A 23,957-nucleotide genomic window follows, 5' to 3' on the forward strand; every position below is an offset into this window, starting at 1 on the left:
CTGCGCTTAACTTAAACTTTGCTTTCATTTTGCTTATTCTGCCTGCAATCTCCAATATTCTTGTCACTTCTCTTCTATGTATAGCAGTCCTCAAGCTCTAGTCTCTGCATAGCTGCCAAGCAAACGAACCCACTTTTAACTGACTCAAAGAAATTGCCGCAATCCTGCTGTCACTCACTCACTCACTACGTGCATGCAGTTATGCAAATACTCAGGGGCGGATTCAAAACCAAAAGGAAAAGGTTAAGTGCCCAGAGCGCTATAAAGTCGGCACTAAAATTATAGTAGATGCAATAATTAATTCTTGTGATAGTCCAAACCTATCGCCGCGATTTTCTAAGTTATGAGCTCAGCAGAAGTAAATGTAAGAATTCCGATTAAAGATATTTATACGCTAACGAGTTCCCCTACAAATCCTTTCCTCCCTTCTGTTCCTATGAATTATAAAATTACTTAACAGAATGTATATCAGTAAAAAGAAAACAATTTTTCACTTAAATTTCTTTCGTGAAACAGGCTATTAGAATTGGTTTCTGGTAGGAGGAAGAAATTAACCAATTCGCTTATTTTCTAAATTGTGAAAAATAGAAAATTTTGGAAATATTAGTAGATGTGTATGTAAATTATAACTTGTAAGCAAAACCATGAGTATAATAATAATAAACTCAATATTTAAAGCTAAAATTAGAATAATTTTTTTGATATTTTTGTTTTGCTTCTTTTTTTTGTTACTCTTATTGCTTTTTTATGGAGGAAACAACTTATTCTATTATATATTAAGTATCGTTCATTTGGATTGCGCTCTCGGAGCAAAGTCTTTACCTCTTAACTAAAAATAGGAACTTTTTTTTGGTACTGGTCTCCACTTATTAATGTACATAAAAATGTCTCGAAGCTAATTTTCAATTTCGTAAATATTGAATGAATACAAAGATTTGCATTAACATTTTCTTGATTGATTTAAAAATTATTTTCGTTAACGGAATCTACTTTAAATTTGTTATTCGTTTAGCTCGTTTTTTCTCTGAATGTAATGTTTTTGTAAAATATTAAAAAATCCCTTAATTATTAATAACCCTCTATCTAACACACATAAACCTGCTTTCGATACCGGGAAGATTTTTTTTGCTGAACCGTAAATTTTGAACTGATATACGCGGCAACTGGTAAAAGTTACGAACCCAATACTCATACACGAGTTGTAGTACTTTTCTATGACTGTACTGCTATAATTTTTTTCTTGCACACCAACATTTGAAAAAAATAGTGTTGAGCATATCCCCCTATATGCAGCGGCTCCAGTGTACGTTGTATCTAATTTTTTAACAAATCTGTACTGAAAATTATTTCCTAAAATTTGTTTCTATCAACAACAAATTATTTATGCCAGCAATATAAATTACCGTTAAGCAGACTGTGCCACGATTATTTTACTAAACACAAATCAATTTCCTCTTGAATTTGTTACCAGACAACTTCTGTATTCAAATTTTAGCAGTGAACTTTCATTTCACGTTTGGAAATGTATGTATATATATTCATATGTATGTACATTAGGGTGGCCCAAAATAAGTAAGGTGAAATTTTAATGATCTCTCCCCTAGGATTGTTCTATATCGAAAAAAATATACCCCAACATTTTTTAATCAAAAAATATTTAGAGGTTGCCCAAAGCGCGCAAACTTTTCCAAGTATTTTATATGGGAGAAAAGCAACTTTTCGTAGAAATGGTATTAAATTCTTGAAAATCAATACTTTTCGATTGGAAATCTCTGGTGCAATTTAACCATTTTTGAATACTAAAGACTTTTTATTTATCCCCCTTTGCATTTTTTGGGGGTTTTTGCGGACCTACAAAATATAGTTACTATGAAAAAATGGTTAGATAAATAATTGGGAGTCTCCTGAAAAATTTATATTTTCAAGAATTCTATACCATTTCTAAGAAAAGTGGTTTTTCCCATATAAGATACATGGAAAACTTTGAGCGCTTTGAACGACCTCTAAATATTTTTTGATTTCAAAATAAAAAAATACGGGTATATTTTTCCGGTATAGAACAATCCTAGGGGGTGAGTGCTTTACTTCATCGCATGCATTTTAGACCACCCTTATGTACAAACATACATATGTACGTACACAATTTGCACTACGAGTACTAGCATTTTCTTCGATCAGCTTCTACTCTTTTTATGCCATACATTTATTGTATGTATTTCGGGTTTCAATTTCCTTCTGCTACCGCATTTCCATTATCTTTTGCGGCTTTTTTCGTGTTTTGCCAACGTTTGCATAATGTAATACATACACACATATTCATTCTGCTTATAAGCATAGAATATTCTTGATTTTATTAATTTCTTCTCTGCAATAATACGAGTAGTTTGTATACGCGTTTAAAACAATTTGCGCTTAATGAAAATTCACGTTGTTGTTAAATTGTACATTTTTTTTTTAAGGAAATCGAGATAGAAACATTCCTGGTCTTTACTTTTATGTGCAAGGTGGTTAAGAGGTTGGTAGAAGAAAGACTTTTCCACAAATAAGGAAAATAAATGCTTCTACGTCCAAGGAAATTTTTCACTAGTCGCTTGATGAGCAAGTACATATGTACATATAATATATATTGTATATATGTACATTAGAGCGGGTCGAAAATCTAATTTTTCTCAAATCCCTTGGTAATAGTGAAAATATATTATATCATGAAGTCAACAACAAACCTGCAAAATATTAGTTTTTTTTATTTTAATTATAAGAGCCCGCGCATCGACCGCCAAGTGACCCACTTAACACTTGTCGAATAAGACCAATTCTTGTTCAAAATTCTGGGTTCAGCAAAAAGGTTTGGTGCATATTACTAGATAATTAATCCGTTAACGTAAAAGATAAAGTCAAATATCATTTCTCGCAGCCCTTTAGCTTATCGGTGATCTCAAATTGTCTTTTTTCAATAAAATTATAATTGTTCTCTTGATAATTGCACTGGCCTATAGTCGAAAGATGTAAAGAACAGAATTAATATTGCTGATGTGCATTAAGCCGCTGGTTCCAAATATTCTAATCTTTTTTTAATATTAGCTATATTTTGCGAATTTTTGCAAAAACATTTTGACAAAAAATTTTGTTCACTTTTTTTTTAATAATTTTTTTATAATCTGAACGATTTTCGTCATATTATTATCATAAATCAGTAACAGTAAGTCTCGCCTTCAATTTGGTAATTATTACGTACCGATCGAGTAACATTTACTAAAGTTATATCGAAAAACTTAAGTGGATCTCCAGTTTTTTTCTACAAACAAATGTCTCTTCAACTGTATAAATAACTTTTAAATGAAAAAACCGGATTACAAAAAGTGTGCCAGGGAGTGACTTTTTTCGTTCACGCAATATCGTTCAATTGGAGAGTCCTCAAAAGGATTTCCCAGGATATGTAGCATTTACCTACAGTCACTTTTTTACATAATGGAATCAACTAAAATATTTATGTATATCTAAACACTTATTGCACGTCCCCTACTTTCATACAACAGCAAATTTAGAAACCGCGAAAAATGTGCTTCTTCGGTGAGTAATGAAACCATTCCGCACCAATTTTCAATACTGCATAAATGGACTTAAAATTGGCGTCTCTCACCCTAATTGTATTTTGTTGATGTACATATGTACATACTTATGTGCTTGAAACTATTATTAACTTATCAAACGATTCCTAATCTTGGACAATACATGTGTGACTTCATTCACCACGATTGAGAAAACTGATCAAATCGGCTTGACCAAGTTTATCGTTCTTTTAATATTTACATAAACATCCGAAAACATAAAAACGTTTGAAATAAATCTGGTCTCACTTTTTTACATTTATCACTTGGCTGCTGAAGTAATTGAAAATTCATAAGGGAAAATTATCGTTTTTGTTAGTTTTATCTTAATATCTTAAAAACTTGGAGACTTATTGAAAAATGATATATGAACGGGAGATACTAAATTTAATAAACCTTAATTTGATATATCGTCCTGTTTATAACAATTTACGCATTCGATAGATATTACAAGCCAATGATTCATTTTCAAAATTCATAGATTTAAATGACAGAGAAAGTTTTTTTCTTTAAGAACCATCCCTCGGCAGGTGATGGCAAACCTCCATGTGTCCAAATGCCTGCCATGAAAATCCCTCATAAAAGACACGTTTTGAAGTCTGCGTCAAACCACAGGTCCCTCCATTTGTGTGACAAAATGATGACCCACATCACGAATTGGAGGAAAAGCGCAGCCAAGCGCTAAGCAAAAAAATCCTCAAGTATTTCGGCGCTAAGCAGGGTAGTAAAAAAAAGATGGCAAACTAAAAAAAGTCATTTAAATGAATCAGAATATTTCATCACAAACGGATATTACCAGCTATTTTACCTTTCACTCGTGCTCTGCTTGAGCAGCTTGAATAATCAAAAATCAATACGAAGCGCAAACCAGTTTATCTCGTTTAGCTAGCATTAGGGATGTTAATTTTTTCGCTTGTTAAGATCCCGGGATTTTCGGAGTGTCGTTATCGCAATCCCGGGAACCTGGAATTAGTCCCGGGATTAAGATATTCATTACTTTTCAACAGTTTAAATGGGAAAAATTGCTTATATCTCTCCTTAATAAATAACGTCAGGACGTCAGGATTTATTTTAAAGGACTTTGTAATTTCAAAGATATGATTAATTCCAAATATTATTTAAAAAACTCAATGCAGCGTATAATAAAAATATGGCTACCAAATGAAAGAATGTAAATAAATTAAATATGTTTGGATTCACAAGGGTGAATAGGAAATTTTTTAAGCTTATAAAATTAGAAGGACGAAGTTCGAGGATGTTATCCTTAACATATAATTTTTTCAAAAATAATTGTTGCGAAATTTCAAAGATAAGATTTTAAAAGGGCATTTACAATACCTACCATTTCTTACGCACCAAAAGATTAAAGCTGACTAAATTCTAAAGAATTTCCTCTTTAATTTAATACCCATACTTCTTCTCTAAGCACATTTCACCGAATTTTTAAAATCATTTTTGAATTACTGACGTTAGGGTGAAAAATTAAGAACGCAATTTTACTATATTTGGTCCATGGTTTCACGAATATATTGATTTTTGTGCGTAAAATTTACTATCGCACAGTTTTATATATATAATGAGCTAGACTTTTATAAAAAAAAAAACATTAATTATTAAATAAAAAAATAAATATAGCCAGTACTGGCAAGAAAATGAGTTTTTATTATTGCCATCAGTGCAAATTACAAATCTCGAAAATCCTGGGACTATTTGCCAAGTATGCAGGGGTTTTTGGGACCTAAAAAATGACGGGATCCCGGGATTAACATTCCTAGTTAGCATTCATTGTACCCATACAAAAGCCGAAAAAATAGCAACCCTTTTTTGTGTAAATGTGAAGGTTAATGGTGGCGAACGAAACAAACAAATTGCAGCACATTCAAAGTTTTGAATGTAGTAAATGTGTTGTTTGTTGGTCAATGGTGAATTGTTGTGGCCAACTAAAAGACATATTTTTCTGAAGTTTTCAAAAACCAATAGCATGCCATCAACAACAATTGACCTATTTTTTTTTACGTCGACGAACAATGCTACTTTATTGTGCCTTTGCTAGTTTTGATTTTGCTATAAAGAAAACAAAATGAGAATATTTATTTGAGCCGTGAAGTGAGTAAAAAAGTGGAATTGCATAGCAGAAAGTAAATAGAGGAAATGTGCATTTATTTTAATATCGATTAAAAGAGGAAATGCATTAAATATGTATTATGTGAGCTTGACTTTTTTTTTACGAGAATGCATTATTTTATTTTACTGTGGTTTCTGTGTGTGGAACTTAGGTAATGCGTCAGCATCACATACATAAATATGTACTTATGTAACTGGTGGTCTCCACAGGATACAATTTTTTGCTGTCCAGCTGTCGTTTTGGTTGCTAGATAGAAATTACATCAGTGGCAATATTTGTGTGAGGCTATTTACATCTTGATATAAGCATTTGTAAGATGGCTTCTGAAAAGTATTTATTCCGGATTTAATGGCTTAAAAAATGTAGAAAATATATTATTTCATTTCCAAGTACTTAGTTACAAATATTTTAATAGAAAACAGCTCAATTTTTGCTTTTATATGAAAATAATGGTGCCGCGATGAAGTTTCCGTGCAAATAAAAACTTATCTGTAAAACTAACAAATTGCCGGCAATTAATGGCAAGATATAAGCTCTGATGTATATTGCTCTTGAAGAGCAATGAGCGAACTCCATTGGAAATTTATATTCTACCATTTGTATCAAGATATTAGCTTTATCCTGTGGAGACGGGAAATAAGTAAATAAATAAGTACATTAGGCTGGGTTGATTTTTTATGGGGAAAATAAAAGTCATTTGACCGTATTGTAATAGTAATATTATGATGTCTTAGGTCTAAGCATATTCTTATTGGCCACGAAACATTACTTTAAAACTTATCTTTAGCATGCGCAACTGAATTAAAGTGTATGAAATTTGAAAATGAGACTTTAGCTTGTAATATCTATGGCATCAATCAAATCAAGGTTTATTAAATTTAGTACCTCACTTTCATTTACCATTTTTCAATAAGTCTACTAGTTTTTAAGATATTAAGATAAAGCTAACAAAATCTATAATTTTCCCTTATGAATTTTCAATTCTTCATTAATTTAGCAACCAAGTGAAAAATACAAAAAAGTGAGACGAGATTTATTTCAAACGTTTTAATGCTTTCGTATGTTTATATAATACTAGCAGAGCACACGACATCGTTCGGGGTAAACAAATCAAAATATAAAACAGTAATACAAATATTCAGTTCAGCCCAAATTAGATGAGAAAAATTATTTTCTTCAACTACTATGTATATATTTATCATCACTTTCTGTACTAAAAATCTTGTTCCATAACTAATATAAGGTGGATTAAGGTAAAGATAGAATCTTTTAATTAAAATTAGTCTACTATGGTAGATTCCGTTTAGCTTCCTATTCGCTTAGCTGTTTTAGTATAACTGCACTTTTCCGGTAAAATGCTTATTTCAGAAGTAGTTTTATTCATTATACATGCACATGTTTTATTTAACCGCATCGCGGGATCAATAAAATGATCTAATCTTTCCATTTCAAGATGGTCTAAAGACTGTAAGGTTTCAAAAAACACAGTCTTAAATATCCAAGTGGTATAAAAGCTGAATACATATTGATCCCCCTTTTGCCAACACATTTATATATGCTTTATTCTAAACACCTCCCATATATACATATGCATGTCTGCATACCAAATTTCAGGTTCATGTGACTTATGGTTCCCAATTTATAGCTGGTTAAAAATTCCACGCCTATGGGAAGTGGCATGCCCCTTTTACAAACCCATTTAAATATATATATATATCTTTAATCCCTTTATAAGCGCCTACCATACTATACCTGCATAAATAATAATAAATTTCAATCTCGTGTGGTTTATGGTTCCGAAGTTATAGCTGATAAATTATTCCACGCCTATGGCATGTGCAACGCCCCCTTTTATAGACTCATTTATTTATAGCGGACTATAAGCATCTACCATAGCTAAACTTGAAGTTACAGCTGATAAAAAATTTCACGCCAAGGGGGCGTTGTCGAATCCCAATTCCCCCCCTATGTAAAGTATGCATAATCATACCTTTAGGCTGCAACCTGGCACATACATACATACATACTTCCACAAATATATAGTAGGTATCTATCCTTCGCTTAGCGTAAAATAAGTTTTGGGGAATCTCGGCCACAGGGAAAACCTATCGGGTAAATTTTAAGTCCAAATAAAGATATCATTGTTGCCCACACTAAAACGCTTACTGCTGGAAATATCCCTTTTTCCCTACCCCATATACCATGTGGATATGTTCACGTATTTTTTTCAACAAACCATCTTACCTAGAACTTATTCAATTTGCAAAAGCCGGAAAAAAATCATTTGCTTGTAAATAAATTCAAAATTTGTATGGCTCACTTAATTTCAAACGTTTTTCTCTTCTTTTGAAAAATTATAAAAATTAAATTGAGCGAAAACAAAAAGCAAAGCCAAATAAAAGTTAAAGAATCAACATTGAACTGCGTCAAAATGAAAATAATGGAGCACGAATTTCGATGTGAAGCAAAACTCTCTAGGAAGGCAACACCTGTAATTATTGTACCATGGTTTGAAACCTACTTTTTTATTTAAAGTGGCGTTTTTATTTTTTCTCTCTGACCGCAGGATTTATTTTGAAGGACTTTGTAATTTCAAAGATATGATTAATTCCTAAAAATACTAAAAAATTCTATGCAATGCAGAATAAAAATATGGCTACCAAATGCAATAGGAAATTTCTTTAGAATTTAAAAAAATTAAAGTTTTTTGGATTCACCAGGACGAATAGGTCATTTTTAAGCCGACAAAGTTAGAAGAATGGAATTCGAACAAATATTGCGAAATTTCAAGGATAACATTTTTAAATTGAAATTTTCAATATTTACCAGCCATTCTGCACTAGAAACTTGAGTATGTTTAAATTCGACAGGATTCCCTCATTAATTTTATACCCGTACTTCTTCTGTAAGCAAATTTCTCTGAATTTTTTAAATCATTTTTGAATTACTGACGTCGGAGTGAAAAACTTAAAACGCAATTTTACTATATTTGGCCCATGGTTTCGCGAGTATATTGGTATTTGTGTATATGTACAAAGAGCTAGACATTATAAAAAAATATTAATTATTAAAAAATAAAGAAATATAGCCAATACTGGTCAAGAAAATGAGTTTCTATTATTGCAATCAGTGCGAGACCTTTAAAAGCCGGGATTAACATTCCTAGTGCCAACTGTTTGTTTGATGACAGGAAATACTTAGTCTTGTCCTCGTTAAACGAGGTGAGTGTTATTTTTCGCCCTGAAATAAAGATCTATTGAATAGATGCTTTTGAATAAAAATAATCATTATTTTATGGGTTATTTTTAAATCTGGGAAAATTATTTTTAAGTTTCTTTTTTCATAAAAAATAATGAAGGATTTTGGTAGTTTTATTTTTTTATCGAAAACAAAACACATTTCTTGAGCATTTATTTTATCTCTGAGAAATAAAAATTAACTTTTAAGTTTTATTTTTTTTTGCAGTTCGAAAAGTAGTTTAATTTTTTTCATAAATAATAATGATTACTTTTTTAATTTCTAAGTTGAGCCAATGCATATAGAATTGTTTGTATTGTATATTTGGAGCTTTTCGGCCGTTGAGTTTAAAGCGAAAACGTTGATCTTTCTTTTCGGCCTACTACGCGTTTCGTTTCGTTATTTTGTGTTCTTCAGGGATTCTATTTATTTGTATATATTATTATTTGCAATTATGTTTTCTTGTAAAAATAAATAGACTCACTGAAGAAGACACAATAATGTGTCGAAACGCGAAGGAGGCAGAAAAGAAAAACCAACGTTTTTGCCTTAAATTCAACGACCGAAAAGCCCCAAATATACAACACAAATAATTTTTAAGTTTAAGTTTTTTTGAAACTTATTTCCTGAGCATATTTTTTTTTTAGAAGAATATTAATTTTTACTAGACTGCGGATATTTATACAGACACCGAAGCCTAAAAATATGTACAACCTAACTATAAGCAAATTGTTTAAATTTTTATACATTTTGTTTATAGTTATGTGGTACATATTTTTCTGGTTTCGTTTTCCGCATAAACTTCCGCAGTCTAATTATTACACTTCAACTACTGAAACATTTGCGTGCACCAAATTGGTACACATATCAATAGATTAAATATTCTTCATAAACCCGAAACCCGGCTACGCAGTCCATGGTATTTTTGCATTAAACACCCTGTTAGTGTTACTAATTGCATTGCCAATACCTTCACATTTTAACCTGACTATATACATACGTATATGAATGTATGTTACAAAGATGCTTACATATACTACTTCTGTGGCATTTTATCTGTTCTAAATAGCACAAACATCATAAAATGCAATTTCTGCTCATCCCTTAATTTTCCTCACTATCCTGTTACATAACTACCCTTTACACAAATTTTACGCAACCAATTATGTCCAAACTATGCCGCATTTCAACTTCAAAACGAGCTTTAATTGCAATTTTAAACGTATTGGGGGGTCACCATGGCGTATGAGTGACTCTTCAATTACTACGCACATCAACGTTTCAGGGGGGCATTCATAACGCGATGCAATTGCATGCATATACGTCAATTATGTAGATGATTACTTATATGAACTTGTGCGTACATATGTGCACACCCATACATATATGTTCATATGTCTATTTATAAATATACAAGCGTGCTTACACGTCCCCATATCATGTTGTCATAGCCACGGTTGCCACTTGTTAAAAAAATAACCAACCAAAATCTGACAAAAAACCAACCAAACTGAAAAAAACAACAAACTTTATTTTTCACGTATTTATTACGAACAGCAAAACTTATTAAAAAAAAAAAAAAAAAATATTGAAATGCAAATTCATTAGCATTTAACAACTATTGCGCTCAATCACATTATTTACTTTTACTATGTATTTTATATGCATATGTTACATTAAAAATAGGAATTTCAAATTCACAGTGTTTAAACTTCACACAAATTCAGAATATTATGAAAAATTTTATAGTTACATATGCATGTATGTATTTATATACATTTCCTGCAAACCAGTTTTTAAGAGTATTCTGAATTGTTGAGAAATTTAAAAAAATTCGTAAAGATCTCATCCGACTTTTTGAAGAATTTTCTTTTTTTTCGTGTCAACCACTTCATATAATTTTCTTTGAAGATTCGCAAAAAAAATCGTTACAGAAGCTAGATAACTCTAAAGATTTCGCTAATATTGCGAGATCTTTTGTTTGCAGGGTAATGATATCAACAAAAATTCAGTGGGCTTGGTTTTGAAGGAACGACGTTTCGATAAAAACAACCAAATTCGAAAATAAATATTTAAAAAAAAAACAAGTTTGGTTGGAAACAACCAACAGTGGCAACCGCGATCATATCATTAAAACAAGCTTAGAAAAAACGTTTACACCACATCAGTAGCCCCAAAACACATAAAACGACACTCTGCGCTACACATTGCTTGAATATGTTTGAAAACATGTTCTCTCCGCCATATTTAGCAAAGTGCAGCAAAATATGCGTATGTACATATATATCTAGAACCGAATGTGGTAATAACCTCATCGCCTACGAGATTTCTCTCCCTTGTCTACATCCATTTATCCTCTCCCACGCTACACAACTTTGAGCTGCTTTTCTTCTATGTACTTTTGGAAGCTGGATTTTGGCCACCTACGGTGTGTGATTCGTTTGGTAAACGCATAAATGCTATTCATTAATTTGGGTCGAATGAGTTCAGACAGTGGCGATGTTATGAAGAACAGTGGTGCAGGCAGACAGACAGGCAGGCAAAACTGCAGATTTACAAGTTCTTCTACATACATACATATGTGTGTATGTGGTAAAGACGTTGGCGGTTGCTGTTTTCGAACGGATAGGGAAAAAATTTTTGCGTCCTACTCAGATTGCTTACGTCAAATGGAAACCAAAATATTCGGTGATATAAATCTATCTCAACGGCATAAATCTTTCGGTTTTAGATTGGATTATCACTTTGTTTCATAAGGTGGATTAATATCCAACATCCTAAGGTTAGTCTATCGTAAACACTAGAAGATATGAGAAAAGACTTTGCTTTAAATTCTCTTAATTGAAAGAACATAAGCAGAATTCAAGATGTCGCTGAATACGCAGACGAACTGTGTTTTAAGGCCTAGTATGCTTACGAAAATCTATTCGTATTCCGTTTGAAAAAAGTTATAAACAAAACTTTGATTCAATAGTTTTTGGAAGGAGATCGACACTGCTCTTGATGGCAGGGACACGCAAATGTCCTGGAAACTCTGTCAAATAATTTACGAAAACTAGATTATACTACTCCTCTACTCCATTGGACTCAGGGTCAATCTATCTATCTATACAGTTGGTTCCAAGCTAAATGAAAAAGTAGGCAGTAGACACTAATAAACTCGCACTAAACCTCAATTTTCACTTAGCGGGCCACTATAGCGTTTCTCGAGCAGAGATAAACGTCATTATGGTGGCCACGCGGTAACTGATAGCTTCCACCCTTATGGAATAGCCGATCAGTATATATATGTATACTCTGACAGCCAAGCTGCTTTTAAGTCTCATAAACCCAGCGGAGCAACGTCAAGCAATCATAGAACACAGAAGGTATCTCAGCCTGTTTGCGTCTAAATGCTCCCGAGAAGGACTGCAAGACAAATTTGGCCCTAAGTTGACATAAAGCTATATAAAGCTGTCATTCGGCTTGGCCACTCCCCTCTAAGAATAAGTAATAGGTTGGGTAATAACCGGGCACTGGCTTATGGCACACATGGAAAGAGATTGGGATACCCAATCAACGTTTTTTGTCGCAGCTGCGGAGACCAGAAAAAGTGGAGAGCATCGAACGCTATCTCTGCTACTGTCCCGCCCTTGCCAGGACGCGCAACCAATTCTGCAATAATAATTTTTGAATGTTCAGCTGACGTGAACTCAAATAACATTCTCGACTCTCTCATATAAATATAAAGCGCACTCCGTGGTTCAACTGCAGCAAATAAAATTTGCTTTTACCGAAACGGCGGGCTAAGGAAAGGAATAAAGTTAATGGCTTTCGCCAGTGGTATCACAATAGGCTTTTTGAGCCTACGTGTGCATCCGTGTCCTTTCGCGGTGCAAGTTGATCTAACTAAGCCTAACTTAACCTACGGTAATAGGTTGCGTATGATGGTGGTTCTGACACTTTGTTAAAGTAAATATTTTATACGAAATTCCAAGTCAAAGCTACCAGAATGGCCGTATTCACAATCGATTTGCCTCAAACTGATTTCATTCATTAGGCAGATGTGCTTGCCGCTGCAAATCTAAAAGATAAATAAAATATTTCAATCGTCACGACCCCTCTCTCATAGAATGATCCATTCTAGTCTTTTTTAAAGAAATGAGTACTAATATTAAAGTAATAAGATTATAGCGAAGTCACCCAGTAGCTAGTGAGAGAAAGAACCCTCTCGATGGGGAAGAGTTCCTCTTGTGATCCCATAGTTGGGTGATGATGTTTTTTCGACAAATTGACAGAGCTTTTACATCCATCTTTCGTGTACGTCTTGATGTTGACACTACAATTTGACACCGCTTTCGAACAGAAATGATTTTTTTATGGAACCAAAAGCCAAAGCATGCAAACATTCAAGTGCACACGTGGGTTCGCCATAGTCTATTGAGGAGCGAGCGCTATTATAAAAAAAAACGTTTGGATATTGCTCATGCCACTAAGCGAATCCAGGTCTTATCGAGTGAAAAACGGCACTTCCGACGAATCGGCTTCGGCAGCGGCCAATTAGAATTAGATGGGTTCGTTGAAAAACGATATCTTTCATATTTACAGGATTTGTCTGCCTACAGTACGATGAGTCTTTGGAGCATATCCTGTATTATTTACCGGCTTGGGCTAGACAGAAGTTAATGTTATTCAATTCCAGCCTCTCGGATCTAGTAAAACTAATTCGGGATTCAAAACATCTGTTATTTCACAGTGTGCCTTGTTCTGCTTTTACCGAATTAATCAATAACCTACCCGAGTATTGATTACTAGTATTTCAACACCTTACAACTATTTTACCTATATTTTCTACTTCACAAATGTAACGAGTTTCACAAATCGAATCATGCATTCTGTAATAATTATTTCATTTCCTTTGGGGCTACTTACTGTCGCGAAATGTAATCACACGTACAAAAAGCCAATTTGCAATGAATTTCGACATGGAATGCCGCAATGCTAATATTCTTAATGTCAAGCATTGAGCGCGGTAAACTATCGGGGCAACGCCACAATGTTTGGTGCAAAATGTAAAATAGCCACAAATGTGTAGCAGCAACTCAACCGAAACGATGAGTGTCTGTTCTGCCAATGTAACTTTATTCTTCTCTACCTAGTGTACTGATTGTTACTTAGTCACATATCTATGTACATGTGACGCAAAAAATTTCCCACTTTATTGTTCAGATCAAAAAAAAAGGCATTCGGAGTCAAATTTTGCTCAACAACGCAATATCTCGCCACGAAATTATTAAATTTTTAATTCAACTAATCACACCATTCTTTTTCTATGCTGTAATAGGGTAAATTTATTTATGTTAGAGTTATTCTCTCTAGTATGGGGACACTCGGAGCTTATAGAGATTAAAACTTTTGATAACACGTTAAGTTAAATATAAATCAACGAAACGCGGCGAACTACGTAATTACACAGTTACGAAGGCCACTAATATCAATCCCCAAGAGCTCTTTATGGTTGGTTATGCAAAGAACGGGCTTTGCCAGCGAAAGCTGGACAGTCTAGGAGAAAGTTTTGATGCAACTAATTTCATCTCGTCATCCCACGAGTAACTGCGGTAATAAGAATCATATACGATTTTTAGTCCCAATGCGTGAATTCTCTTTCGTACTATGATCAGTTAGAACCTCTACCGCCTCCGATTATCCTTGGTTGTGAGTAACGTTTTGTTTGCGTATGCTCAACACTGACTGAACTGACATGAAGAGCCTCTTTATTGGCAGCCACTTCATCCTGAAAAACGCGACAGTAGCATGGCAGTCTAAACTTGATTTTATGTTGATGGAGAGCTCCTGGCAGAATGTTAAACCTGCCATCAAACTTTGACCCATCTATTGAGAAAATGTATGTATAGTCATTGCAGTGATACTGTGATTCATCTAATCCGGGACGAAAGCGAAGTCTTCAAAAGTTTTAGATTGTCCCGACGTCGAGCATGTTAGGCATCCAGTTTCCCTGAGGTAGTTCCATCTGCAATGCCAACTGGCATTCTATTTAGCATGGCAGTACGGGACGGGTGCGTAATGCACTATTAATTGAATTCATTGCTCCTCTGCAAACTTACCAAACTCCTTTATGAGTTTTAGCAGTTTGTTGTTGTCCCTCGTCCATTCTCAGTACATCCGACCCAAAAATGTACCATCTGAGTCTGGCGAAGGCCGGACAGCGGCAGAGCTCGTAGATCATTCCTTCCTTTTCTGAGAAGGCATTTTACTACCACCCTGTCAGGCCTTTTCAGGAAAGGGTTGGTTATTTTGCAGGTGTCAATAGTGCACCAACGGCGCTCATGAGTTTTGTTTATGATATCCTTGATGCACCCGATCTTTCCCGCTATGCTTGGACCTAAAATTGGTTTCGGCCCAATTGGGTGCTCCAGAGAACCGCAGTTCGCCAATTCATCAGCCAGTTCGTTACCTTTGAACGCCGTAGTATCCTGGCACCCACACAAGTTCAAGCTCATTCCATCTTGTAACGGAGTTTAGCCCCAACTTAGTAAAGCATCTGAAGTTACCGTCCAGATACCATCCAGCTGCAGTACTATTTTCAGTCTTTGAGCCGTCGGTATAGAAAGTTTTTACCGAGAGAGTGTCTGGATCTCTCCATTGTTCCCTTGTAGGAAATCTAACGACGTACTTTCTTCCAAAGGAGACTCCAAGTGTCAGTTTGCCTGTGACCAAGAGTAAAGGCAACTTTTGAAGTTTATTAAAATGTGATATGGCATTTTTTTGTAGTGTTTTACCCACCATACTATGGAGGCATAAGCGACAATCGGACGACTATCGTACGGTATGGCCATTCTTTTCAACTAAGTCTTCCGATCTCACGCCCGACCAAAACGTCATCCACATGCCCACATAGCCGGGGGAGCTTTACTAAGTTTTTTTTATCTAGATGAAAATTTCAGCTTAGATTCTTAACGAAGGTAATTCCAAGGTCCAATTGGCTTCATCACAATGTTCAAGTACATAAAATCTCCAAGGATGACCGAGCCAAGATTCAGCAATGAACACCTGTAAACGGTACCAGAAAAGCGTTTCTATAAAGAGAGCTAAACATTTCTCTCGGGAAAATCCCGACTTCGAAAGTGTTTTCACGACTGATACTTCGTAGTGGCAATGTATTTAGGTGGTATGATAAAATTGACATTTTACGATTCCTTAAATGAATGAGCAATTTGTTTTACGTGCTATTCTAATGTAAATGCTTCGTGAATTTTATAAAGGATGAACTGGAAAATAAATATTGTTGATATGTTGCATACTAGGGATGTTAATTTTTCGGCTTTTTCCGATCCCGGGATTTTCGGGATTGCGTTGTCACAATTCCGGGATTAGCCCCAGTGCTTCTATATTGTTTGGGAAGCCCTCCTACCATGAGATAAATAATAAATAAATGGGTTTGGAACCTACTTCTTTATTAAAAGTGGCGTTTTTATTTTTTCTCTCTGACCGCAGGATTTATTTTGAAGGACATTGTAATTTCGAAGATATGATTAATTCCAAAAATTGTTTAAAAAATTCAATGCAATGTAGAATAAAAATATGGCTACCAAATGCAATAGGAAATTTCTTTAGAATTTAAAAAAATTTACAATTTTTGCATTCACAAGGACGAATAGGTAATTTTTAAGCTGACAAAGTTAGAAGAACGAAATTCGAGGATGTTATCGAGTTTATATAAGCCCTTAACATATAATTTTTTCATAAACAAATATTGTGAAATTTCAAGGATAAAATTTTAAAATGAGATTTTCAATATTTACCAGCCCTTCAGCACCAGAAACTTGAATCTGTTTAAATTCTACAGGATTTCCTCATTAATTTTATACCCATACTTCTTCACATTTCTCTGAATGTTTTAAATAATTATTGAATTACTGACGTCAGAGTGAAAAAATAAAAACGCAATTTTACTGTATTTGGCCTAGGGCTTCGCGAATATCCTGATATTTGTGTTTAAAATTTATTAATTATTAAATAAAAAAAGAAATATAGCCAATACTGGTCAAGAAAGAGAGTTTCTATTATTGCCATCAGTGCAAATTACAAATCCCGTGATTACTTGCCAAGAATCCCGGGATTTTCGAGACCTTAAAAAGCCCGGAATTAACATTCGTAGTACATACATATATGCTATAAAAATAAAAAATATGAAGAAGGCACACAAACCGCTTGCCGCAACACGTACTTACAACAATGGCAGACCAGCTTGGTTACTAGCAACAGCATCCATCGTAGCCACAATAATTTGCTGCGAATCTCAGTCGGACAGCTGATGTTACTGCTATGTATTATACACATTCATACATGTAGGGTACATACGAATGTAATGTCTGTGCTGCCATTATTCCCATTTTGCTCGAATCAAATGCACGGTAAAAAAAGTGGCATGTAAATGAGCGCATGCAACATGCGTCACAAGAACACATACGCCAATATTTGCTTGGCAACTCGTACATCTCACATTTCTGCGGCACGTTCTATGACTGCACATTTGTCGTGTGAAAAAGGGGTTTTCATGGCTGCAGCCGGCTGAGCCAGCTTTTATAGAAGTATTTCTTCTTATTGCATTGCTTGTGTGCACACAAGTTTGCAAGTAGTAACTACATGCGTCACTTTGGTATTCTTGTGTGCGAATTGAAATTTTTTCTCAAACCAAAATTATTTACATTACACTTGGACACGTTCGATTCCATTGGTTGGTCGAAACAAATTCGATTTTCAACAGCAAAAGATTTTCCTCGAGCGGTTGCTTAATATCAATGGCATTGAAAGTACGAGTAATTCACTTCGAGCGACGTGATTTGAAAAAGTTTCATATGAAATTTTCAAGTCCACTGAAGTATTCCAAAGCGCAACTGTGTGTCGGACAATTGAAAGCGTGACTGAGGTAGCTGGAATGGAACGTGATTGAATTAGCCATATGTATTTCATTTTTATTCAAGCCTTAAAAGCATTTATCATACCGCAAATTACAGTGCATCGTGGTTTTAATTTTTTAAAATGCAGGAACGAGTTTTGTTCAAGTTTAGTTGGCAAAACTAGTAATTTTCGAATTCATTGCGATTTTGTCAGACCCTAGAGTCGATGGTATGCTCGAAGAGAATTTCATTGAAGGCCCCAAAAATCCATATCACATCACATACCCAAATCAAAGTTTTATGGACATTGGCACAGGAGATGTTCCAGCGAGCCTTTAGAGTAACCATCTTCGGTTTTCATGCATTTTTCACTCTGTGCCTGTTCTAACTAGAGACGCCTGAAATTGCATGCGGTAAGTAGTGTGCCGTAAGTCTCACATTTAGTATCTTGCATTCAAATCTTGAAAGTATTAGAAGATTAGGTTAGGTTCACGCTGCTACTGGTTAACTAAGCAGCACACTTAGGCCTACAAAATGGACCCCTTACGTTACCACAGAGATCTCGAAAACCTCTACTCCGCTATGCACCAACTCGTGGAGTCAGCGAATCTCAGCAGCTGCCGTTTGCTCAACTTTGCCGCTGCGTTTGGACCTTTTAAAAATCCGGTTACCAAAAAATGAATGTCTAACGAGATTTCTCTCCTTTTTAAGGAGAAGTTCTTGCGATTTTCTCATGTCCCACTCTGGCCACATTAGCGTATATGTACTAGAGTGTTTCCATCTGGTATGTGCTGGTCCTAAGATTTCGAAGCACGACGCAAACTCAGGTGCTCAGCGTATACTCCCCTGCCTACCTAATTATCAAGCTTGAACCTCTGAATGATACTCTTTTTACTGTAAGTGAGCGTTGTTAGGCGGAAGTCCGTTTGGTTTGGTAAGTTTTGGTTTTCGGGAATGGTAGTATGACCACCTCTCTGCGCTTTCCAACTTTTTAGTTCTTGCAGAAATCCAGTGCAAATGCAATGGAAAACTGTAGTAAATATTTATAGAGAAATCTCAAATTTATGTATGTCTTACAGAAAATTTCATAAAATCCATGATACAAAACTAATATACATATATAAATGATATACATATGTATGTGTATCATCATAAAATCGATTTTATATTTGGACATTGATTTTTACACCATTAAAGTACACAAATTGGTGTTTCCGGTCAAAAGTTGAGGGGATCCTCCTGGGTAATAACGATGTACTAAGTTGCCCGAATTGCAGTTGTTCATTGTTGTTGCTTTTGAACTTTAACTTTGCTACAAAGAGAAAATTATTATGTTGGCCAAAAGGAAAAGTTTGTCCTACTTACCATCAAACACAGTTTGTGTATGTACATATATACGTATGTATATTATTGGACGAAAATATGTAGAGGTGCCTGCAGGAGTTGAAAACACAAATCATACACAAAAGTTGCAGCCGGTATTTGTAAGGCAAACTTTAATTTTAAGTTGAAAACTTGGTATTTTCGTTGGCTGACGGCACACATAAGCCGCTGCTACCCAGTAACCAGTTGCGGGTAAACTACTGTACATATGGGATTCTTTTTTATGTAGTTGAGATAGGGATTAATGCATTTTCATAAGTTTACAATTATGTTTGATTGCAGTTGGTCTTAGCTGTCATCACAGATATACTTATGTATATACATATATGAAGGAGTGTTCTCGTATTCTCCAGTCAAAATGATTCAGCAGCCAGAATTCTGAGAACTTAGCAGTTGAATACCTATCGAAAAGAATAACCTTTTTAAAAGATAGATGAATTATCTTGGAATAAATAAATTATTATTATTATTTTTTTTTTATTGTATGTTGCCTCATCATGACGCATACCAAAATAAAAGAAGCTCTTCCAAAGACCTGTCCTGATTCTCGTAGTCTTGTTCCCAAGAACTCTTAAAATAGCCAAACCGAAAGCGAGAACAAAACTTTCGGGAACATTTTTAAGAGAACAAAATGGGAGCAAAAGTCTCCGGAATGTTCTGACAAAAACAAAACGGCAAGAAAAGTCCCTCGAAGAACAATTTGGGAACTAAAGTCTCAAGAACGTTCTGACAGAGAACGAAACGGTAACAAATCTTCCCTGAACTATTCGCGAAGAATTGAAGGGGGGACACAATTTTGATAAATGGTCAGATCAAACCAATGATTAACCTTCTGGATGTTGAAATTATCCAGCTTTCATCAGGGTTAGAGTTATCAATCATGGTTCTCACTGAAACTAATTTGCATCCCAACATATTAAAGACTTTTTTGAAAGAAATTAATTGTAAAGTATAAAAATGTTTGAATTGTATATCGACGGCTAAATGGAAGATCTACCTGTCTCTTGAAAAGTTTTCTGAGATAGGACATTTTCGAACTGTCTGCCAAGATAGGTCGATCTTCCAGTCAGCCGTCGATATGATATGATTTTTTAAATAAAATCTGTTTATTTAGTGAATCAATTAATTTAAAGTGTCTTGAAATTCCCGATTTGAGTTGTGTGAACAGTCTTGGTTAAGTGAACTGGCCTTGCACGAATTCATGCACCCTTCCCTAATTGTACTATGTATAGTTCCATAATTAGAAATCGCTAGCAAATTTATGGTTTATATTGGGGATAAAGCTCTCTGAGGTAGAGGGATTCATCTCGCTAGTTTAGAAGTCCCACTTGATTGCATAAATGCCCAACAATATTATTAGCAGTGTTGCCAACTTTAGATTTTCAAAAAGCACCAAAAACTTGTGAAAAAAGCATTTTACCACACCAAAAGCACCACATTTTTTTGAATCAAATGATGCTTTTTTCATAACGGTTTGTATTTAACAAAAGCAAAAAATTAACAATATTTACATACATAAATCAATATACAAAACTTTTTCGCTCATAACGATTGAATAGCCTCTACACATGCTATGATGACTCATGCTAATGACGTCGTACCGAAGTACTGCCCATTAAAGCTGGTATATCTCGAGAAAAAAAATCGAATCGCAACAAACGAAAATGATGTCCTAAGTAGAAATGAGCAAAAAATTTGATGTTTTCATTATATAACCTCAAATATCGCAAAAACCCGTGTTTTTGGCAATCTGGGGGTAGGATATCTAAAAATTGTAGTGCTAGAGCAATTGTGCGGCCAGATTTGGATTCAGCACCCTGAAACGATGTGTTTTACTCAGGAGGTAACAAAAAATCAAAATTTGTACAAATAATTAGAAATGAAAAAATAAATACTTAACTTACCTGCGTACTAGCATTTTCAACGCGAATGGAATTCAACAAGGTGGGTTTGCAACTTCAGCTTTTTATCAATAATGGTTGTATTTTAGTGCATTTAAATTTGCAGATTCTGGTAAATTCAGTGCTGCTTTAGCTTTAAATATGTCAGGTTTTTACTATCTCGGAGTAATTTTAGTTCAGAAAAAAGCACTAAAAAAGGCACTAAGCACTAAATAATTTTTTTTGGCGTTTTAATTTTCAAAAAGCACTAAATCTAGTGCTTAAAGCACCAAGTTAGCAACTGTGATTATTAGGAAGCGCATTGAACTAAATGTTTCGAGCAACGAAAAGCTAAGCGATTCATCTGTCCATCAAAAGGTTTAATCAAACAAACTGCTTAATGTAGACGGAAAATAGCTTCCAATTCTTACTGTGCATTTAATAAAGTTCGCAGTTTATACTTAAATCCTTCATTTGGACTCACCGGAAACTGGCAGTTTTCACAATTTTGTTAGACCGAATAAAGCTTGAGAGCCACTGTCTCTAATTACACTCTTTATTGTTAATCTATACCAGCGTTAGGTAGAGAGAGCTTTTACTCTACTCGCGCCCATACAAAATGTATAGAACGCTTAAAAGAGCTTTGCCCGCGGGAAAGGCACTACCCATCAGTGATCTATACCTCTTGGAGAGCGAAAGTTATCTAAACTACAGAAATCTCTAAAAAGATTACCTTGTAGGGAATGCAGGCATAATGTAAATTTTACTAGCACCTAAATCAATGGCGACCAGAAAAGCTTTTACCTTGCGCACACCCATACAAAATGTATAGAAACCTTACAAAAGTTTGCCCGTAGGCGCTGTTTTGAGCAACACAGATCTATGTAAGTAGACTACCTTTGACTTCGATTAGTCATCGTCTCTCCGCCAAAGGCCAAGGTGAGTCATAGTATCCAATTTTTACAACCCCATATTCCAAGAGCTCATTTAGCAGCCGCCGCTTCTAATAAAGACCTGCATGAACTGGAATGTACTTCATGGAGTGCGATCTTTATAGTAATGGCTAAGTTTTAGTTAACTGAATGTACCCTTTTCCCAGCAGTGTTCTATACGGCTGGACCGGCTATCTAGAACAGTGATGCTCAAAACAGCGCCCGCGGGCAGAACTCTTCAAAAGCTCTCTGCAGATTTTATATGGACGCGCACAGAGTAAAAGCCCTCTTAAATAGTTCTCGAAGCTAACAATTGTCGAAACTGCTTCACTTCAAAATGGTAAAAAAGGCACATCGTACGGTAAAATTAATGTCAGCAGGTACCTACATGTTTAGATATAGCAGAGAGAATGAGGCACGTACAGTTCTGGAACTAGTCACCACATCGAGCTTTTGGATGCAGCAAAGAAACGCTATGTTATAGACTTGCTATGTGCAAACGTGACAATGAGTGAGCGGACACCGAGCTAGTTGCCAACGAATTCGCACACGTTGCATTTCGGATCAAAGTTCCAATGGAAGTGTTTATATAGTGGCCACCAGCAACATGCTGCCCCAATTAAAGTTTGAATCTGTGCAGTTAGCGCTTACACTCTGATACACAACGTACGCACTGCCTGGACTGCCGCGGCGGGAATGAATTATTTCAGAAAGTTTATCATTGCACCTCTGCGCTGCCTTTGCGCTGTAGTCAGGTAGGGTTTTGTTGGATGCCACCATCGCGCCAAATACAGCTGTTGACATGTGGCAACTTTATTGAGCGCCTGGTTTAAAGTTTCGCACCAGAGACGTGACTTGAATCATAAATTACGCAAGGCAATAGGTCTCATTCCTCAAACACTTCAATATTTTTAAAAAACTACTTGTATATATTTTCACAATTTAAATTTTACTTAACAAAAAACTCTTTCTCCTCTCTTTCCAGAACTGTGCGACGCAGCTGCGAAAATCCAGGCAGCCTTCCGTGGCCACTTGACACGCAAAGTCGTTACCAAAGAAACGCCTGACGATGTTGACATACAGGAGATCACCAAGAAGGTGGCTGAGGAACTGGATATCGATCTAAGTGATCCGGAATTGCATAAGGCGGCCACTAAAATTCAAGCCTCCTTCCGAGGTCACAAAATTCGCAAGGATATTGGAACTGAATAAGAGAATTTTTCGCCTACTTTCTCATCATAAAAACAACAATGTTGATGAAGTATAACAACTAAATACAAAAGAAAAACTTAAAATAAAAGATAAAGCAAATATAAAGCAGGAGTAGAAAATAAAAGTGTAAACATCATGAATAAAAAAAATATATATAAAAATTGTAACAATGCAAAATCGCGCCATTTGTGCAAACAAATATTTGAAATTAAAAAAAGGTATACCAAGATTGCCCTACACACAAACATACATACTTACATACACCGAGAGAAACGAGCAGCGGTCATTAAAAAGAAAAACTTTTAAATAGCTGAAAATAATAACAGAAAATTGTTGAAAAAAATCTAATAGAAAATGTGAAATGTTAAAGAAATATTGAAAAAAATTAAATAAAGCTTGTAACTTTTATTGAAACTAAAGAGAAGTACACAAATTTGTGCGCAGTGTTGCATATTTTGCTAAATTAAATTAATATGAAAATCTGAAGCTTTTTAATATCAAATATTTATCAGAATAAAATAAATAGAAAAAATTTATTTATTTAAGCACATTATTTTAGAGCACACCGGTCGGCGGGAGAAGGGTTTCATAATACGTTCTTTGAGCTTTATGATAGGTAACTGAGAAAAAAGTATACATATGTATGTTTATTGAATTACTTAGTTATCAATACAAATTGT

General features: G+C 34.8%; 1 protein-coding gene across 6 annotated transcripts in view; it reads left to right on the plus strand.

Moving 5' to 3' along the window:
• LOC118744472 (cilia- and flagella-associated protein 91) overlaps window positions 1–23,957 on the plus strand; it is a gene marked incomplete at its 3' end in the record, with an annotated part of 285,289 nt that extends 261,332 nt beyond the window's left edge. For all 6 annotated transcript variants that reach the window (XM_036477504.1, XM_036477505.1, XM_036477506.1 and 3 more), the window contains 1 exon segment: window positions 23,051–23,957. In XM_036477504.1, the coding sequence (XP_036333397.1) occupies window positions 23,051–23,277 (227 nt within the window).

Source organism: Rhagoletis pomonella, unplaced genomic scaffold (assembly GCF_013731165.1).
Source record: "Rhagoletis pomonella isolate Grant_MI unplaced genomic scaffold, Rhpom_1.0 Rhpom_scaffold_00008, whole genome shotgun sequence".
Classification (NCBI taxonomy): Eukaryota; Metazoa; Arthropoda; class Insecta; order Diptera; family Tephritidae; genus Rhagoletis; species Rhagoletis pomonella.